The sequence below is a fragment of the Somniosus microcephalus genome, chromosome 3 (assembly GCF_052327205.1).
Source record: "Somniosus microcephalus isolate GS21.2 chromosome 3, FLI_Smic_1.0, whole genome shotgun sequence".
NCBI lineage: Eukaryota > Metazoa > Chordata > Chondrichthyes > Squaliformes > Somniosidae > Somniosus > Somniosus microcephalus.
Window position 1 is genome coordinate 197141817 of NC_140989.1, and position 21980 is coordinate 197163796.

The 21980-nt window shown below is 45.8% G+C and overlaps 1 protein-coding gene across 3 annotated transcripts in view; it reads left to right on the plus strand.

Annotated features, from left to right (window-relative positions):
• The window catches only part of serac1 (serine active site containing 1), a 192664-nt gene that overhangs the window by 137428 nt on the left and 33256 nt on the right, over positions 1-21980 (plus strand). For 2 of the 3 annotated variants that reach the window (XM_085982102.1, XM_085982104.1), the window contains 2 exons: positions 9056-9156; positions 19316-19413. In XM_085982102.1, coding sequence (XP_085838228.1) covers positions 9056-9156; positions 19316-19413 — 199 coding nt within the window. The remainder of the gene's footprint in view (positions 1-9055; positions 9157-19315; positions 19414-21980) is intronic. The other variant, XM_085982103.1, reaches the window with a different exon arrangement.

Genomic DNA, 21980 nt, shown 5'->3' on the forward strand with positions numbered 1-21980 from the left:
GGCTGGACGGGTTGCACCTCAACAGAGCCGGGACCAATATCCTCACAGAGGAGGTTTGCTAGTGCTGTTAGGGAGGGTTCAAACTGATTTGGCTGGGGAATGGGCACCAGGATGTAGCATTAGAAAGGAGAAACAAAGTGCACAAAGGATGGAGAGAGACAGATAGCCCTAGAGTAAGAGATAGTATGGTATTAGTTGGGGTCAGATTAAGAGAGAATACAAGAAGATCTAAGATAGGTTTACAGTGTATGTGTGTAAATGCTCAAAGCGTAGTAAATAAGGTTGGTGAGCTACAGGTGCAAATAGTCACATGGGAATATGATGTCATGGCGATAACGGAGACCTGGCTCAAAAAGGGCAGGATTGGGTTTTAAATATTCCTGGATGTAAGGTGTTCACGAAAGATTGGGAAGGAAAGATAGGAGGCGGGGTGGCAATATTGGTTAAGGAGAATGTTACAGTGCTGGAGAGAGAGGATGTCCTGGAGGGGTCAAGGACAGAATCTATTTGGTTAAAGTTAAGAAACAATAGAGGTGCCATTACACTACTAGGTGTATTCTATAGGCCACCAACTAGTGGGAAAGATAAAGAGGAGCAAATTTGCAGGGAAATTACAGAGAGGTGCAAGAACTAGTGTAGTAATAATGGGGGACTTCAACTATCCTAATACAGACTGGGATAATAATAGTGTAAAGGGCAGAGAGGGGGAAGAATTTCTGAAGTGTGTTCAGGAGAACTTCCTTGATCAGTATGTTTCCGGCCCAACGAGGGAGGAGGCATTGCTGGATCTGGTTCTGGGGAATGAGGTGGGTCAAGTGTCAGTCGGGGAACATTTAGGGAACAGTGATCATAGTATCACAAGGTTTAGATTAGCAATGGAAAAGAGCAGGAACAATTTAGAGTAAAAATACTTAATTGGAGGAAGGCAAATTTCAGTAGGTTGAGAATGGATCTGGACTAGGTAAATTCAAATCAAAGATTGGCAGGCAAAACTGTAATGGAACAATGGGCAGTCTTTAATGTTTCGGGCACAGTTGAGGTACATTCCCATGAGGGGGAAAAGTAGGGCAACTAAAGCCAGAGCTCCCTCGATGACTATAGCGATAGAAAGATGAAGCAGAAAAAGGGTGCGTATGATAGATGTCAGGTTGAGAATACAAGTGAGAACCAGGCTGAATATAGAAAGCTCAGAGGAGAAGTGAAAAAGAAAATAAGAGAAGCAAAGAGAGAGAATGAGAATAGATTGGCAGCCAACATAAAAGGGAATTCAAAATTCTTCTTTAGGCATATAAATAGTAAATGGGTAGTAAGAGGAGGGCTGGGGCCGATTAGGGACCAAAAAGACCTACGCATGGAGGCAGAGGGCATGGCTGAGGTAATAAATGAGTACTTTGCATCTGTCTTCACCAAGGAAGAAGATGCTGCCAAAGTCACAGTGAAAGAGGAGGTAGTGGAGATACTGGATGCGATAAAAATTGATAGGGAGGAGGTATTAGAAAGGCTGTCTGAACTTAAAGTTGATAAGTCACCAGGACCGGATGGGATGCATCCTGGGATGCTGAGGGAGGTTAAGGAGGAAATCGCAGAGGTAATAGCCATAATCTTCCAATCCTCCATGGATATGGGGGTGGTGTCAGAGGACTGGAGAATTGCAAATGTTGCACCCTTGTTCAAATGTTACACTCTTGTTCAAAAACACAGCAACTACAGGCCAGTCAGTTTAACCTCGGTAGTGGGGAAACTTTTAGAAACGATAATCAGGGACAAAATTAACAGTCACTTGGGCAAGTATGGATTAATTAAGGAAAGCCAGCACGGATTTGTTAAAGGCAAATCGTGTTTAACTAACTTGATCGAGTTTTTTGATGAGGTAACAGCGAGGGTTGATGAGGGCAATGCGGTTGACGTGGTGTATATGGACTTCCAAAAGGCGTTTGATAAAGTGCCACATAATAGGCTTACCAGCAAAGTTGAAGCCCATGGAATAAAAGGGACAGTGGCAGCATGGATACGAAATTGGCTAAGTGACAGGAAACAGAGAGTAGTGGTGAATGGTTGTTTTTTGGACTGGAGGAAGGTATACAGTGGTGTTCCCCAGGGGTTGGTACTAGGACCACTGCTTTTCTTGATATATATTAATGACTTGGAATTGGGAGCACTGGGCACAATTTCAAAATTTGCAGATGACACAAAACATAGAAACATAGAAGATAGGAGCAGGAGTAGGCCATTCGGCCCCTCTAGCCTGCTCCGCCATTCAATGCGATCATGGCTGATCATCCAAGTTCAGGACCCGGTCCCTGCTTTCTCCCCATACCCCTTGATCCCTTTAGCCTTAAGAAATATATTCAACTCCTTCTTGAATATATTTAATGAATTGGCCTCTACTGCCTTCTGTGGTAGGGAATTCCACAGGTTCACCACTCTCTGGGTGAAGAAATTCCTCCTCATTTCTATCCTAAAAGGCCTACCCCTTATCCTCAGACTGTGACCCCTGGTTCTGGATTCCCCGACCATTGGGAACATCCTTCCTGCATCTAGTCTGTCCAGTCCTGCCAGAATTTTATAAGTTTCAATGAGATCCCCTCTCATTCTTCTAAGCTCCAGCGAGTACAAGCCCAATCGACCCAATCTCTCCTCATACGTCATTCCTGCCGTCCCAGGTATCAGTCTGGTGAATCTTCGCTGCACTCCTTCCATGGCAAGAATATCCTTCCTCAGATAAGACGACCAAAACTGCACACAATACTCAAGATGTGGTGTCACCAAGGCCCTGTACAACTGCAGCAAGACATCCTTGTTCTTGTACTCGAACCCTCTCGCTATGAAGGCCAACATACCATTTGCCTTCTTAACCGCCTGCTGCACCTGCATGCTTACCTTCAGCGACTGGTGCACAAGGACACCCAGGTCTCGTTGTACTTCCCCTTTTCCCAATCTATTGCCATTCAGATAATCTGCCTTCCTGTTTTTGCCACCAAAGTGGATAACCTCACATTTATCCACGTTATACTGCATCTGCCATGCTTCTGCCCAATCACCCAACCTGTCCAAATTATCCTGTAGTTTCTCGGCATCCTCCTCACAGCACACACGCCCACCCAGCTTTGTGTCGTCTGCAAATTTGGAGATATTACATCTAGTTCCCTTGTCTAGATCATTAATATATATTGTGAATAGCTGGGGTCCAAGGACCGATCCCTGCGGTACCCCACTAGTCACTGCCTGCCACTCGGAAAAAGACCCGTTTATTCCAACTCTTTGCTTTCTGTCTGCCAACCAGTTCTCTATCCAAGTCAATACCTTGCCCCCAATCCCATGTGCCTTAATTTTACACGCTAATCTCTTATGTGGGACCTTATCGAAAGCCTTCTGAAAGTCCAAATACACCACATCCACTGGTTCTCCCTTACCTATTTTACTAGTTACATCCTCAAAAAATTCCAGTAGATTAGTCAAGCACGATTTACCTTTTGTAAATCCATGTTGACTTTGTCCAATCCTGTCACTGTTTTCCAAGTGCTCTGCTATTACATCTTTTATAATGGACTCTCACATTTCCCCCACTACCGATGTCAGGCTTACCAGTCTGTAATTCACCGTTTTCTCTCTACCACCTTTTTTGAATAGTGGGGTAACATTAACTACCCTCCAATCTATGGGTACTGTTCCAGCTTCCATCGAATGTTGGAAGATGATCAGCAATGCATCTACTATTTCTAGGGCCACTTCCTTAAGTACCCTAGGATGTAGATTATCAGGCCCTGGGGATTTATCGGCCTTCAATCCCATCAATTTCCCTAACACCATTTCCCTACAAATACTGATTTCTTTCAGTTCCTCCCTTTCATCAGACCCTATGTTCCCCGACATTTCTGGGAGGTTATTTGTGTCCTCCTTTGTGAAGACAGAACCAAAATAAAAAAATTGGTCTGATATTTCTTTGTTCCCCATTATAAATTCCCCTGATTCTGACTGCAAGGGACCTACGTTTGACTTCACCAATCTTTTTCTCTTCACATATCTATAAAAGCTTTTACAGTCAGTTTTTATGTTCCCTGCAAGCTTACTCTCATATTCTATTTTCCCTTTCTTAATTAATCCCTTTGTCCTCCTTTGTTGAATCCTAAACTGCTCCCAATCCTCTGGATTACTGCTTTTTTTGGCCAATTTATATGTCCTCTCCTTGGATCTTATGCTATCCCTAATTTCCCTCATTAGCCACGGTTGAGTCACCTTTTTTGTTTTATGTTTATGCCAAACTGGGATGAACAAATTCTGTAGTTCATCCATGCGGTCTTTGAATGTTTGCCATTGCCTATCCACCGTTAACCCTTTGAGTGACATTCCCCAATCAATCCTACACAATTCGCACCTCAGACCATCGTAGTTTCCTTTATTTAAATTCAGGACCCTAGTCTCTGAGTCAAATACTTCATTCTCCATCTTAATGAAGAATTCGATCATATTATGATCGCTCCGACCCAAGGGGCCTCGTACAACAAGATTGCTAATTAATCCTTTCTCGGAACTTGGAAGTATTGTGAACAGTGAGGAGGATAGTGATAGACTTCAAGAAGACATAGACAGGCTGGTGGAATGGGCAGACACGTGGTAGATGAAATGTAATGCAGAAAAGTGCGAAGTGATACATTTTGGTAGGAAGATCGAGGAGAGGCACTATAAACTAATGGGGACAATTTAAAGGGGGTGCATGAACAGAGAGGCCTGGGGGTATATGTGCACAAATCGTTGAAGGTGGCAGTGCAGGTTGGGAAAGTGGTTAAAAAAGCATACGGGATCCTGGGCTTCATAAATAGAGGCATAGAGTACAAAAGCAAGGAAGTTATGATGAACCTTTATAAAACACTGGTTCGGCCCCAACTGGAGTATTGTGTCCAATTCTGGGCACCACACTTTAGGAAGGATGTGAAGGCCTTGGAGAGGGTGCAAAAAAGATTTATGAGAATGATTCCAGGGATGAGGGACTTCAGTTATGTGGATAGACTGGAGAAGCTGGGGTTGTTCTCCTTGGAGCAGAGAAAGTTGAGAGGAAATTTGATAGAGGTGTTCAAAATCATGAGGGGTCTAGACAGAATAGATAGAGAGAAACTGTTCCCATTGGCGGGCGGAAGGGTCGAGAACCAGAGGACACAGATTTAAGGTGATTGGCAGAAGAACCAAAGGTGACATGAGGGAAACTTTTTTACGCAGTGAGTGGTTATGATGTGGAATGCACTGCCTGGAGGCAGACTCAATCATGGCTTTCAAAACGAATTGGATAAGTACCTGAAGGAAAAAAATTTGCAGGTCTACGGGGAAAGGGTGGGGAGTGGGACTAGCTGAAGTGCTCTTGCAGAGAGCTGGCATGGGCTCGACGGGCCGAATGGCCGTCTCGTATGCTGTAACCATTCTATGATTCTAAGTGAATTCTGCAGCCTCACAACTGTGTGTGAAGAAGTTTCTCCTGCTCTCTGTTCTAAATCTCTTAGATTAATCTTGTATCTATGGCCCCTTGTCCTTGACCCCTAAACTACTGGAAACTGTCTGCTTCTATGTCCATCCTTTCATAAATTTAAACCCTTCTATTATATATATGAAAAAAGCCATAGTTTTTCAAGTCTTTGTATTGGTATTTCCTCATACCAGGCAAAATCCTAGTGAAACTGTGTTGTACCCTTGCTGAAGTCTCAATATCTTTCCTATAGTGTGGAGCCCAATACTGCAAACAGTACTCTTAACTGATGTCTTAGTAAGGTTTTTTATAGGCTGATCATTACCTCTTGGCTTTTATATTCCAGCACAAAAAGTAGCAACGCAGGTTAAGAAGGCCATAAAAACTGCAAATAAAGCACTGAGGTTCATTTCTAAAAGGATAGAATTGAAAAGCAGAGAAGTTATGTTAAACTTCTGTCTAACCTTGGTTAGACCACACTTGGCGTACTGTGCAGGGTTCTGGTCTCCATATTACGAAAATAATAGAGGCATTGGAGAAAGTGCAAAAGAGATTTACAAGGATGATACCAGAACTGAGGGGTTTTACCTATCAGGCAAGATTAAACAAACTGGGGTTCTTTTCTCTAGAAAAGAGAAGGCTGACAGGTGACCTAATAAAGGTCTTTAAAATTATGAAGGGGTTTGATAGGAAAGAAGTAGAGAAGATAGTTCCACTTATGGGGAGTCCAAAACTAGGGGCCATAAATATAAGATAGTCATTAATAAATCCAATGTGGCATTCAGGAGAGACTTCTTTACCCAGAGAATGTGGAACTCGCTACCACAGGGAGTGGTTGAGGTGAATAGTAGAGATGCATTTAAAGGAAAGCTAGATAAACATGTGAAGGGAGAAAGGAATAGAAGGTTATGCTGATGGAGTTAGATGAAGTAGAGTGGGAGGAGGCTCGTGTGGTGCATAAACACCAGTTGATGTGAATGGCTTGTTTCTGTGTTGTAAATTCTATACAATTCTATGTAATTGCTCTTGGCTTTTATATTCTGTACCTCTTGAGATAAAACCCAGAATTCTATTAACTTTTCTCATACCCTTTCAACCTGAGGTGCTGCCTTTAATATTCTCTGAACCTGTGCCCCCAAGTACCTCTGTTTTTCCACAGCACCGCACCTACTTCCCCTGGCTGGGGACTCTAGAACCAGGGGTCACAGTCTCAGGATACGGGGTCGGCCATTTAGGACTGAGAGGAGGAGAAATTTCTTCACTCAGAGGGTGGTGAATCTTTGGAATTTTCTACCCCAGAGGGCTGTGGAGGCTCAGTCGTTGAGTATATTCAAGACAGATAGATTTTTAGACTCATGGGGAATCAAGGGATATGGAGATAGTGCAGGAAAGTGGAGTTGAGGTAAAAGATCAGCCATGATCTTATTGAATGGCGGAGCAGGCTCAAGGGGCCAAATGGCCCCCTCCGGCTCCTATTTCTTATGTTCAGAATATAATTACTGCTGTTATTTATTTTACCAAAATACTTCAGCTCACACTTGTGGACGTTGAATTCCATCTGCCACTGTATAGCCCAATCCACCATTTGTCAATGTCCCTTTGCAGTGTTTTTTGGTCTTCTAAAGAATGAACTATACACCTGCTATTCTGGTAACATCTGAAAATGTCAGCACCACTCCCTCTATATCCAAATCATTGATATACACAGTGAACAGAAGTGGCCCCAGAACTGAACCCTCAGGCACACCACTTCCAACTTCCAACCACTCTGGAAAAACTGCCCTGAACTCCTACTTTGTTTCTCCCTTCTAACCAATTTTTAATCTAGTTTGCTATTCTCCCCCTAATTCCATACCCCTTAATCTTCTTGTAATCTCCCATGTTTTCCCATAGTTTTTAAGGAACAATCGTAAATATTTAGATTTTATATAAATTCTTTTAAATTTAGCTGCAGCGCTCACTGTAAGGGCTTCCCAATGGATTCCATTTTATGGCTCCATGCTTGCTGAGGTCACTGGAGGGATGAACCTGAAACAGTGCAGTTGAATCTGCCAGAATGTACACGCAGTTGATGATTGCCACTGAGTCCCATTACATGTAGCTCTGATCCACTCTTGATTTAATGTAAAATTTCATACCAAATACATTCATTTATCAGAATTGTTATAACCTCATACTGATGCCAGATACAGTGATAGAGCTGGACATATTTCCACTGTTGTTTTGTTTGGACTCTAATGTATTGTTGCTGTACAAACTATGAAGCCTCAGTGCAGCACTGGTCTAGATTTAAAAACATTCAGTAATGGCTGCTGGTAACGTAATGAGCACTGCTGACTGAGTAAATCAGTACAGCTCCAATGCAATCAGCAGTGTGCTGTATAGTGGCCTGATTCAGAATAATGATGTACAAAGCTGACAAGTAGGCCACTTATTGAAAAGTATCATTTTTGCAATAACTCTGCTGAATGCACTTGGGAAATCTGCGCGAAGACTTGGCATTTTGTACAGCAACAACACTCTTGCAATTAGAAGAACTGTTCCTAAAGAGGAATGTTACTGTAGGGGGTACAAGAGCCCACATAAAGCATTTGCTCACTGTGCTTTGAACAAACTCTGACTTCTTCACTTGTTATTTGAAAGGCTTCCCTGTAAGAGTTCCCTGAAGGGTATGTGATTAGCTGATGTTAGATAGATAGGGTGATTGAGGCACAGTGTGCCTCCTAGGTGCCATGTAGTCTGCCTGCTTACAGTCCTTTCTCTTTCTGAAGAAGACCCTACTGAGTTTGCCAATTCCCCACCCCCCAGGATAAGGTGGCCTTTGGTCAATCTGCAAACTGCAGCACTGGTTGTTTCACGGACTCCTGCCCTGTGATGAATTCCTGTAGCTGCTGCTAGCAGAGCAGGCCTGCTGGGCTTCCCAGAGGGGCCTCTGATCAATTATTCTTCTTCAAAATTAGGAGTCCTTTCATTGTGGAAGGTTTATTGCTTTGTGCTGTTGGCTTAAAGATGAATAAACCCACCACCATACCTGCATCACAATATATTTCCCCACATCTACTGACGGTGTATACATCTGCACAAATTAGCATTTCACTGATCCTAGCTCCAGTGCCTGATTGGACTCCACAGCAGAATAGAGCTCATTTAGGTAACTTCAAGTACTCAATTGTTTTGTTTTTTAGTGTGAACAAAGTTCTCTTTTATAGAATAGGCATGTCTAACACGTCCGTAACCTAAGGCAAAATTGTAAGTTTATTCTTGGTCGGTGTTCTGGTTTTACTTGATAACGTACAAATTGAATGTTTTTTTTCTCTCCCTCTGTTCCTATTGCTAAGAAACGTGAGGGTTTTAAAAAAATATATAAATGTGGAGACTTCTGGCCCATCAGCTATTTTCAAACAAGCAGGTTTAATGATGGTGTTTTTCAGTGTTTCTTGGAAAATGACTTTGAACACAGTATTAATCTAGCACTTGAAACTGGGGCAGTGCCAAATGTCATCTATAGTGGGTGCAAGTTTAGAAATCACTTTCAGTGTTTGTTTGTTTGACAGTCCTTCCCTTTGGCTTAATGTTTCTGTATTGTTGATTTGCATTCAGACCTGGTTGGCTGCAGATTGTCCCAGTCTAAGGATATTATCAGTGGAGTATGACACTCACCTCAGTGACTGGAGATCCAAGTGCCCTGTGGAGAATGAGAGGTACACACTTGGACCTTGTCCAAATACATATTTTATTTTATTAATCTGCAGTATAAACAAGAATTCTCTAAGAAGAATTTGCATTTATATAGAGTCATGTCATGTTCTGAGGACATCTCCAAGCACTTTACACCAGTGGTTACCTTTGAAATGCAGTCACTGTTAGTGAAGCTAATTGTGGCAGTCATTTTGCACAAACTAATATCCCACAAACAGCAAATGAATGAATGATCTGTTTTTGGTGGTATTGGTTGAGGAAGGAAACCAGGAGAGCTCTCTGCTCTTCTTTGCATAGTGTCATAGGAGCATTTACATCCACCTGAACAGGTGTATGGCTTTGGTTTAGCATCTCATCTAAAAGACAGCAGCTGTGACAGTGCAGCACGCCTTTAGTACTGTACTAAAGTGTCAGCCTAGATTTGTGCTCAAGTCCATGACCTTCTAACTCAGAGGCGACAGTGCTACCAACTGAGCCAAGTTTGTAGGGTGCAAAATTGGGAACGTTGGCGTCAGAATTTTGGGCGCTACGAATGCCCTTAGAGCTCCAAAATGGCATCCGTGGCGCACACACACACTTGTGGGGTGAATCGCGCCAGGCGCCATATTTGTGAGGGCGTTAGCATGCGTGTAGTGAACGTCAGCCGGAAGCACGCAGAGCTTGTATGCGTCTGGCTCCTTCCACACTGGAGCTGGAGATAGTAGCAACATCTTGCATGTTTGCCATCCACTGTTGTGTAAGGGAGGTCACTGAGGCTCTTTTTTTATTCATTCATGGGATGTGGGCGTCGCTGGCAAGGCCAGCATTTATTGCCCATCCCTAATTGCCCTTGAGAAGGTGGTGGTGAGCCACCTTCTTGAACCGCTGCAGTCCGTGAGGTGAAGATATTCCTACAGTGCTGTTAGGGAGGGAGTTCCAGGAGTTTGACCCAGCGACGATGATATATTTCCAAGTCAGGATGGTGTGTGACTTGGAGGGGAACTTGGAGGTGGTGGTGTTCCCATGCGCCTGCTGCCCTTGTCCTAGGTGGTAGAGGTCACGGGTTTGGGAGGTGCTGTCGAAGAAGCCTTGGCAAGTTGCTGCAGTGCATCTTGTAGATGGTACACACTGCAGCCACGGTGGGCCGGTGGTGGAGATAGTAATTGTTTAAGGTGGTGGATGGGGTGCCAACCAAGCCAGCTGCTTTGTCCTGGATGGTCTCACGCTTCTTGAGTGTTGTTGGAGCTGCACTCTTCCAGGCAAGTGGCAAGTATTCCATCACACTCCTGACTTGTGCCTTGTGGAAAGACTTTCGGGAGTCAGGAGTTGAGACACACACCGCAGAATACCCAGCGTCTGACCTGCTCTTGTTGCCACAGTATTTATGTGGATTGTCCAGTTAAGTTTCTGGTCAATGGTGACCCCCAGGATGTTGATGGTGGGGGATTCAGCGATCGTAATGCCATTGAATGTCAAGGGGAAGTGGCTAGACTCTCTTTCTTGTTGGAGATGGTCATTGCATGGCACTTGTGTGGCACAAATGTTACTTGCCACTTATCAGCTCAAGCCAGAATGTTGTCCAGGTTTTGCTGCATGCGGGCACGGACTGCTTCATTATCTGAGGAGTTGTGAATGGCACTGAACACTGTGCAATCATCAGCGAACATCCCCACTTCTGACCTTATGATGGAGGGAAGGTCATTGATGAAGCTACATACTAAAAAGCGGAAGCAGCATGCTATAGACAGGGCTAAGAGATCCCACAATCAACGGATCGGATCAAAGCTCTGCAGTCTTGATGGTGGACCATTAAACAACTAACGGGAGGAGGAGGCTCCATGAATATCCCCATCCTCAATGATGGGGAAGCCCAGCACGTGAATGTAAAAGACAAGGCTGAAGTGCTTGCAACCATCTTCAGCCAGAAGTGCCAAGTGGATGATCCATATCGGCCTCCTCCTGAGGTCCCCACCATCACAGAAGCCAGTCTTCAGCCAATTCGATTCACTCCACGTGATATCAAGAAACGGCTGAGCGCACTGGATGCAGCAAAGGCTGTGGGCCCCGACAACATCCCAGCTGTCGTGTTGTAGACTTGTGCTCCAGAACTAACCGCACCTCTAGCCAAGCTGTTCCAGTACAGCTACAACACTTGCATCTATCCGACAATGTGGAAAACTGCCCAGGTATGTCCTGTCCACAAAAAGCAGGACAAATCCAATCCGGCCAATTACCGCACCATCAGTCTACTCTCAATCATCAGCAAAGTGATGGAAGATGTCATCAACAGTGCTATCAAGCGGCACTTACTCAGCAGTAACCTGCTCACTGATGCCCAGTTTGGGTTCCGCCAAGACCACTCGGCTCCCGACCAAACATGGAAAGGAGCTGAATTCCAGAGGTGAGGTGAGAGTGACTGCCCTTGATATCAAGGCAGCATTTGACCGAGTGTGGCATCAAGTAAAACTGAAGTCGATGGGAATCGGGGGGGGAAAAGCTCTCCACCATCTTCAGCTGCTTCATCAATGACCTTCCCTCCAACATAAGGTCAGAAATGGGTATGTTCGCTGATGACTGCACAGTGTTCGCTGCCATTCACAACTCCTCGGATAATGAAGCAGTACATGCCCGCATGCAACAAGACCTGGACGATATTCAGGCTGATAAGTGGCAGGTAACATTCGAGCCACACAAATGCCAGGCAATGACTATCTCCAACAAGCGAGAGACTAACCACTGCCCCTTGACATTCAATGGCATTACCATCGCCGAATCCCCCACCATCAACATCCTGGGGGTCACCATTGACCAGAAACTTAACTGACCAGCCACATAAATACTGTGGCAACAAGATCAGGTCAGAGACTAGGTATTCTGCGGCGAGTGTCTCACCTCCTGACTCCCCAAAGACTTTCCACCATCTACAAGGCACAAGTAAGGAGTGTGATGAAATACTCTCCACTTGCCTGGATGAGTTCAGCTCCAACAACATCCTAACAGCACTGTGGGAGTATCTTCACCACATGGACTGCCGCAGTTCAAGAAGGGGGCTCACCACCACCTCCTCAAAGGCAATTAGGGATGGCCAATAAATGCTGGCCTTGCCAGCGACACCCACATCCCATGAACAAAAAAACAGCTGAAGATGGTTGGGCCTAGGACACTGCCCTGAGGAACTCCTGCAGTGATGGCCTGGGGCTGAGATGATTGGCCTCCAACAACCACAAACATCTTCCTTTGTGCTAGATATGACTCCAGCCAGTGGAGAGTTTTCCCCCTGATTCCCATTGACTTCAGTTTTACTAAGGCATCTTGAAGCCACACTCGGTCAAATGCTGCTTTGATGCCTAGGGCAGTCACTCTCATCTCTCTTCTGGAATTCAGCTCTTTTGTCCATGTTTGGAGCTGCTTTGATGTCTAGGGCAGTCACTCTCATCTCCCCTCTGGAATTCAGCTCTTTTGTCCCATGTTTGGACCAAGGCTGTAATGAGGTCAGCAGCCGAGTGGTCTTGGCGGAACCCAAACGGGGCATCAGTGAGCAGGTTATTGGTAAGTAAGTGCTGCTTGATAGCTCTGTCGATGACACCTTCCATCACTTTGCTGATGATTGAGAGTAGACTGATGGTGCGGTAATTGGCCCAATTGGCTTTGTCCTTTTTGTGGACAGAACGTACCTGGGCAGTTTTCCACATTCAGATAGATGCCAGTGCTGTAGCGTACTGGAACAGCTTGGCTAGAGGCGCGGCTAGTTCTGGTGCATAAGTCTTCAGCACGATAGCCGGGATGTTGTCGGGGCCCATAGTCTTTGCTGTATCCAGTACGCTGAGCTGTTTCTTGCTATCACGTGGAGTGAATCGCATTGGCTGAAGACTGGCTTCTGTGATGGTGGGGACCTCGGGAGTAGCACAATATGGAACATCCACTCGGCACTTCTGGCTGAAGATGGTTTCAAACACTTTAGCCTTGTCTTTTGTAAAGAGAGTTGACTACATTTCATTACTAGCAGGCGGAGCGTGCACGTGACTCTGCTAGGATTGCAGGCTTCCCCATCGTGCAGGGCGTCTTTGACTGCACACACACTGCTTTGTGGGCGCCGCATGTCAACTCTGCCATGTACCAGAAGATCCAGCGTATTTTCCTCATGTTGAAGTGTCTGTTGATTTGTAGAAGTTATTAAGATTTATTTTTAAAGGCATTGTTATTTTCAAAACACACTTTCTCTGTTTAGGTACACCCTGCAGAAAAACTAAAATATGAAAACTAATTTGAAGCGATTTATTTTAAATCCATTTGAAATGATAACGTAGTCTTAATTATGAAGAACAGTGAAATGGTTCTTTGCCTTGTTTGAGGTGGTAATGCATTGTGCTGGTCATCAATCCAGTGGAAAGTGTGGTGGTAGAACGGGTCTCTGCAGTTCTTCATCTGGCAAGTTCTCAGTGTTGGGTTGCATCAGTGGGGTGATGCTGAGCAGGAACTAAGGGCTTAGCCACGATTAGGAAGGACACAATCAGCGGAGGAGCAAACCCCATCCCATCATTGTGTATTTCTTAACACTTGGTAATAAATCGACATAGATGCAGGTTTTGGATCATTTCATTTGTAGATCATTGCAGGATTCGAAAAGGAAAGTAGGGAGGTGGGTGGGTGATATTTATATTTCAGGCAGTCATGAGCATGTGGCTTCAGTCTTTGGGATGTGAGTCACTCGTCTGAACTTTTGGAACTGGATGAGAAGGATGAAAGCAAATATTCAGGATTAGACCGACATCTGCGCCGGAGCACATTGGCTTTTGTTGAGTTGAGTGCTCAGGTAGAATCCACTTGAGGCGTGTTTACGTATTGATCCCCATCAGAAGGTCTGACTCAGTGTGACGTCTGCAGCCACGTTCTGAATCCGCCAACTTTCCAGCATTCCCTCTCTAACATCGCAGGTTTTATTTGGGAAGGCCTCAGCAGCTGGTGGAGACACGTCATAGAGTCATAGAGTTTTACAGCACAGAAAGAGGCCCTTCGGCCCATCGTGTCTGCGCCGCCCATCCATCCCTGTCCAGTCTAATCCCATTTTCCAGCATTTGGTCCATAGCCTTGTATGCAATGGCATTTCAAGTGCTCATCCAAATGCTTCTTGAATGTTGTGAGGGTTCCTGCCTCTACCACCCTTTCAGGCAGTGAGTTCCAGACTCCAACCACACTCTGGGTGAAAAAGATCCTCCTCAAATCCCCTCTAAATCTCCTGCCCCTTACCCTGAATCTATGCCCCCTTGTTACTGACCCCCCTACTAAGGGGAAAAGTTCCTCTTTATCTACCCTATCTATGCCCCTCATCATTTTGTACACCTCAATCAGGTCCCCCCTCAGCCTTCTTTGCTCCAAGGAAAACAACCCCAGCCTGTTTAGTCTTTCTTCATAGCTGAGGCGCTCCATCCCAGGTAACATCCTGGTGAATCTTCTCTGCACCCTCTCCAAAGCAATCACATCCTTCCTATAGTGAGGCGACCAGAACTGCACACAGTACTCCAGCTGTGGCCTCACCAGCGTTTTGTACAGCTCCATCATAACCTCCCTGCTCTTATATTCTATGCCTCGGCTAATGAAGGCAAGTATCCCATATGCCTTTTTAACCACCTTATCTACCTGTTCCGCTGCCTTCAGGGATCTATGTACATGTACACCAAGGTCCCTCTGACCCTCTGTACTTCCTAGGGTCCTACCACTCATTGTGTATTCCCTTGCCTTATTTGTCCGTCCAAAATGCATCACCTTGCACTTTTCTGGGTTAAATTCCATTTGCCATTTTTCCGCCCATCTGACCAACCCGTTTATATCGTCCTGTAGCCTGAGGCTTTCCTCCTCGCAATTTACCACCCCACCAATTTTCGTGTCATCTGCGAACTTACTGATCATACCTTTTACATTCTCATCCAAATCATTTATGTAGATCACAAACAACAAGGGACCCAGCACCGATCCCTGAGGTACCCCACTGGACACAGGCTTCCAGTCACAAAAGCAACCTTCGACCATCACCCTCTGCCTCCTGCCACTCAGCCAGTTTAGGATCCAACGCGCCAAGGCACCCTGGATCCCATGGGCTCTTACCTTCTTGACCAGTCTCCTATGCGGGACTTTGTCAAAAGCTTTACTGAAGTCCATGTAAACCACATCCACAGCATTTCCCTCATCCACCCCCCTAGTCACCCCCTCGAAAAATTCAATCAGATTTGTCAGACATGATTTACCCTTGACAAAGCCATGCTGACTATCCCCGATTAATCCTTGCCTCTCCAAGTGGAGACTAATTTTGTCCCTCAGAATTTTTTCCAATAATTTCCCTACCACAGATGTTAGGCTCACTGGCCTGTAATTCCCTGGTTTATCCCTGCTACCCTTCTTGAATAATGGTACTACGTTAGCTGTTCTCCAGTCCTCTGGTACATCCCCTGTGGCCAGAGAGGTTCTGAAAATTTGTGTCAGAGCCCCTGCAATCTCCTCCTTTGCCTCCCACAGCAGCCTGGGATACATTTCGTCCGGGCCTGGGGATTTATCCACTTTTTGGCCTGCTAAAACCGCTAGCACCTCCTCCCTCTCGATGCTAATATGTTCAAGTATGTCACAGTCCCCTTGCCCGATTTCTATGTCTGCATCGTCTTTCTCCATAGTGAACACAGATGCAAAAAATTCATTTAAAACCCCGCCTACCTCATCTGGCTCTACACACAGATTGCCACTTTGGTCCCTAATGGGCCCTACCCTTTCCCTGGTTATCCTCTTGCCCTTAATATACTTATAAAACATCTTAGGATTTTCCTTTATTTTGCTCGCCAGTGTTATTTCATGGCCCCTCCTCGCCCTCCTAATTTCTTTTTTAAGTACGCCCCTGCACTTTTTATACTCCTCTAGGGCTTCTTCCGTCTTTAGTCTTTTGTAACTGCCAAAAGCCCCCCTTTTATTCCTAATGCATTTTTGTATATCCCTTGTCATCCAAGGTTCCCTTTGCTTGTTGGTCCCACCCTTGACCTTTACAGGAACATGTTGGCGTTGTACTCTCTCTATTTCCCTTCTGAAAGTCTCCCACTGTTTTGATGTGGATTTTCCTATAAGTAGCTGCTCCCAGTCCACTTTGGCCAGATCCTGCCTTATCATATTAAAATCGGCCTTCCCCCAATTTAGAACCCTTATTTCCGGGCCGTCTTTGTCCTTTTCCATGACCACCTTAAATCTCACCGAATTATGGTCACTGTCGCCAAAATGCTCTCCTACTGACACTTCCACCACTTGCCTGGCTACATTCCCTAGAATTAGGTCCAGTACCGCCCCCTCTCTTGTAGGACTTTCTACATGTTGGCTCAAAAAGCTCTCCTGGATGCACTTTAAGAATTCTGCACCCTCTAAGCCTTTCACACTCTGACTATCCCAATTTATATTGGGGAAGTTGAAATCCCCCACTATTATTACCCTATTATTTTCACACTTTTCTGAGATTTGCCTACATATCTGTTCCTCTATCTCCCCCTGACTGTTTGGGGGCCTATAGTACACTCCCAGCAAAGTGCTTGCCCCCTTTTTGTTTTTAAGTTCTACCCATATGGCCTCATTAGAGGAACCCGCTAATATATCATCCCTCCTTACAGCAGTAATTGACTCCTTAATTAATATTGCAACACCCCCTCCCCTTTTACACCCCCCTCTGTCTCGCCTGAAGATTCTATACCCCGTGAGCTCTTTGACAGTAGGATCATCCTGCCCATCCTATAGGTCAAGCAGGGTTGGCTTTAAGGATCCTAGTGGCTCTTGTATGCCTGAATTCAGGTCTCCTAGGACACCAGGCAATTCTCTTACCTTAGCCTGAGCCAGGAGCAGTGTGTGAGGCGTCTGCACTTTACGAAGGAGGAACTCTGCCACCTCTTGCAACCAGACCTGCAGCCTCACTCCAGGGCAGGGACAGTGCTGCCAGTGGCTGTGAAGGTGACCGTGGCCCTCACTTTCCTCGCGTCGGGATCCTTCCAGGCTGGAGCAGGCGACATCTGTAACATCTCCCAGTTCACCGTCCACTGCAGAATAAGAGAGGTGACAGACACTCTTTATGCCAGGAGAGGGGACTTCATTGTCTTCTCTCTGACCAGAGAGAAGCAGGCGGAGCGGCACGTGGCTTTGCCAGGATAGCGGGCTTCCCCATGGTGCAGGGCGCCATCGACTGCACACACGTGGCTTTGCGGGCACCACATCTAAATGCTGAGATGTACCACAACCGCAGTGGTTATCACTCGCTGAATGCAGTTGGTGTGCGACAATGCTCAGTACATCATGACGGTGAATGCCCGGTATCCTGGCAGCAGTCATGATGCTTTTATTCTGCTCCAGTCCGCTGTTCTCTCAGTCTTTGAGCCACCAACACAAACCAGAGGGTGGCTACTGGGCGACAAGGGCTATCTGCTAACCACCTGGCTCATGACTCCGCTCCGCAACGCACGCTCACATGGGTAGCATGCATATGATGAGAGCCATGCTGCCACACGGAATCTGATAGAGCAGACCATTGGTGTCCTTAAACAACACTTCCGCTGCCTGGACTGTTCTGGAGGAGCCCTGCAGAACTAGTGTGCGACCTTGCCCACAGGGGAGCTGGCACCCGTGCTATACTTTCCCACTGCCTTGGCTGCAGGCCAGTCGTACCCAGTGTCTCACCACGTATATATTCCACGTCTAACCTATCCTCTAAAGTACACCGAGTGTCAGTATCTGAGCTGATGGCTGCGAGTGTGAAATCGAGCGACGGTGCTGTGTCTTCATCATCAGTGCCTTGGTACTCTTCTATTTCGTGCTCCCCCACCAGTGCATGGCCAGGTGGCTATCTGAAAGGAGAAATGCATCAGGGTATGGTTGTGGTGAGGGGAGGGGGGGAAGTAAGAGGTGCATGCTTACATCATGTGCAGGTTGTAAATCAGAAGAGATTGTGGGATGAGGGGGAAGTGGGATGTGAGAAGGAGGACTGCGTATGAGGAAACTGTCATCTTGTGATATTTCAGTCCTGCCGCTGGCCATGAGCTCAGCCATGCCCTTCCCAATAATGGCCAGCACCGTCTCCTCCATCGGTGTCAGATTATGCAGGCGCGCCTGTCCCCTGCTGGTTAGATCCTGCTGCCTCTGGTTGTCAGCCACCTTGTCCTGCAAGAGAGAGGGAAGTGAGTCAATGAGTGTGGTGCAATGAGTTTGGGTGTTATGCCTGCCATGGTTGAATAGTTAACAGTCTGTGCAAGCTGTGAGATGTGGGTGTGAGTCTTGCAGCAGTGCTAAGTGTGTGAGGGTGAGGTGAAGCTATGAATGTGAGGTATGAGTCGTGTTTGGTAGAGATTGTTGGTAGCCGCATGATGGGGTGTGGTGCATTGAGCAATGTGTGAAGCGAGTGGTAGAGATGGTGGGATATAGCATTTGAAGATGAATTCACTGACCTTGACCACTTGTGTGAAGTCATTAAACTTCTTCCTGCACTGCATCCATGTCCTCGGGGCTACACTGCTGGCATTCACCACGACGGCTATCTGCTCCCGATAGCTAGTGTGCATTTGCCTGGAGGGCCTCTTGGACCCCTGTGGAAATGGAACCTCTCTCCTCGTGTTCACCTCCTGCACCAAGGCTTCCAGTGCTGCATCAGAGAACCTTGGAGCATGCTCTCTCCACTGTTGTGATGTCCGTAGTCCATTTTTGCTGCTCTGACTCTGTTCCCAACCCAGTTCAAACACTTGCTGCAGGCAGAATGCACCTCCCCTTTAAGAGGTGCAGACTGCCTTTAAGCAGTGCAGGCTAGCTTTAATTGATGCTAGCCTCGAACGAACTTGGGCCCCTGCTGAGCGCTCAGCCACTCAGCAGCACAATCAGCACTGGGCTGAACGCCACAATCGTGTAAATCAGCAGGCAGCACGAAGTTCGCATTCATTTGAACGGGCGCGTGTTCCGATCCTTGTGCCCGTTTTCGGGTGCAAACCAATTTCTAGCTGCTTGAATTGTAATTTCATTTAACAAAAGTAAGTTTTAAACGTGTGTTGATTTGTGGAAGTTTCTGCACTATTCATTTTCCCCTTTTAGATTGTAGTGCATTTTTTTAAAATTCAGAAGCCACTCTTAAGCTTGAAACTAGCATGTAGTGAAACTGGACTTGTCTTACTTTTTGTTTTTATCCAGGAAATCCTTGGCTTACCGGGGTCGGGAGCTGCTGACTAAACTGAAAGCTGCAGGTGTTGGAGATAGGCCAGTGGTGTGGGTAGCACATAGTATGGGTGGTAAGAACTTTACAAAAGCAAACAGATTTCCTTCTGTCCCTGTTTTGCAGTTGCCTTTATGAAAAATATTCCTGTTCCTGTATCAGGCCCCTATTAATCCTACAATCTTAGAATAATACAGCACAGAAGGAAGCCATTCGGCCCATCATGCCTATGTCGGCTCTTTGGTAGAGTTATCGAGTACAAGAACAAGGATGTCTTGCTGCAGTTGTACAGGGCCTTGGTGAGACCACACCTTGAGTATTGTGTGCAGTTTTGGTCGCCTTACCTGAGGAAGGACGTTCTTGCCATGGAAGGAGTGCAGCGAAGATTCACCAGGCTGATACCTGGGATGGCAGGAATGACGTATGAGGAGAGATTGTGTTGATTGGGCTTATACTCACTGGAGTTTAGAAGATTGAGAGGGGATCTCATCGAAACCTATAAAATTCTGTCAGGCCTGGACAGACTAGATGCAGGAAGGATGTTTCTGATGGCCCGGGAGTCCAGAACCAGGGGTCATAGTCTAAGGATAAGGGGTAAGCCATTTAGGACTGAAATGAGGAGGAATTTCTTCACCCAGAGAGTGGTGAATCTGTGGAATTCTCTGCCACAGAGGGCGGTGGAGGCCAGTTCATTAAGGATATTCAAGAAAGAGTTGGATATATTTCTTAAGGCTAAAGGGATCAAGGGATATGGGGAGAAGGCAGGGACCGGGTACTGAATTTGGATGATCAGCCATGATCTCATTGAATGGCGGAGCAGGCTCGAAGGGCCGAATGGCCTACTCCTGCTCCTATCTTCTATGTATCTATGTATCCAATTAATCCCACTCCCCTGCTCTTTCCCCATAGCCTTGTAATTTATTGAATTCTTTTTCAAAGTTATTATTGAATCTGCCTCCTCCACCCTTTCAGGCAGCACATTCCCGGTCACAACAACTCATTCTGTAAAGAAAATGTTTCCTCATGCCGCCTCTGGTTCTTTTGCCAATCACCTTAATTCTATGTCCTCTGGTTATCAACCCTCCTGTCACTGGAGGCAGTTTCTCTTTACCCTATCAAAACCATTCATGATTTTGAACACCTCTATCAAATCTCCTCTTAACCTTCTCTGCTCTAAAGAGAACAACCCCAGTCTCTTTACATAACTGAAATCCCTCATCCCTGGTTCCATTCTAGTAAATCTCTTCTGCACCCTCTCCAAGGTCTTGACATCCTTCCTAAAGTGTGGTACCCAAAATTGGCCACAATACTCCAGCTGAAGCCTAACCAGTATTTTATAAAGGTTTAGTATAACTCCTTTGCTTTTGTACTCTATACATCTATTAATAAAGCCAAGGATCCCATTTGCTTTTTTAACAGACTTCTCGACTTGTCCTGCCACCTTCAAAGATTTGTGTACATACACCCGCAGGTCTCTGCGTTTCTGCACTCCCTTTAAAATTGTACCCTTTAGTTTGTATTGCCTCTCCTCATTCTTCCTACCAAAAATGTATCACTTCACACTTCTCTACATTAAATTTAATCTGTCACGTGTCCGCCCATTTCACCAGTCTGTCTATGTCCTGAAGTCTGTTACTATCCTCCTCCCTGTTTACTATAATTCTGAATTTCGTATAATCTGCAGGTACAAACTAGGCATATTCCTATGAAGGGAAAAGGTAGAGCATCCAAAGCTAATGTGCCCTGGATGACAAAAGAAATAAAACAGAAAATAGAGGCTTATGACAAATGCCAGGAGCAAGATTCAGTTAATAACCAGGAAGATTATGGAAAGTACAGGAGGGAATTGAAAACATTAATTTGGGAGGCAGAGAGTGATGCGCCATCAGTTACTCAAAAGACTGAGGTTAAGCGAGTAACAACCAGGCTTTTATTAACTAAAGAATGAAGGTCTAGCCTCGAGTGGTCGACCCGTCCAGAATACTAAGGGACTGGGAGGTAGTCACTTATATACCTGGAATAGTGGAAGGAGTCAGCCGAGGCATGTCCAGACCTGTACCTAGTGGAATACACGTACAGACAGGTATAACAGTGGTTTACCACAGAGAGGTTATGAGAAAAGATTAGCAGGCAACATTGAATTGAACCCTTATACATTTTATAAACAAAGTTTAAGCGGTTAGCTAGGGAAAAAGTTGAACCTATTAAAGGAGCCAAAGGGAAATCTTCATGTAGCAGCAGAGGACTAAAGTACTCAATGGGCAGGATTTTCATTGGGCCGTGGAGTCGGGATTGGAGGCGTGTGGGGGGGTTAAAATCCCAAAATCAGGGGTCCCGACTCCATCCAGCACCCAAATCCGCCTCCATGCAAGTTTCAAAGGAGGCGGATACCCGCCCGGCAATGGGACCCGCCTCCCCGAGGCGGGAAGGGATTAGTGCCAATTAACTGTTTGTTAACAGGTAGTTAACAGGCAGTTTTTAGCCTAATCCCTATTTTTAAGGTTGAAGTGTGGGATTCCCGACGGCTCCAAACCACGCCAAGTTAGAGGAGGCGGGCCGTCGGGTTGAGGGACTTGGAGGGGTCGAGATGTCGGTGTTCAGGTGAGTGATGTGTGCATGAGTGCAAAGGTAAGTGTGTTTGGT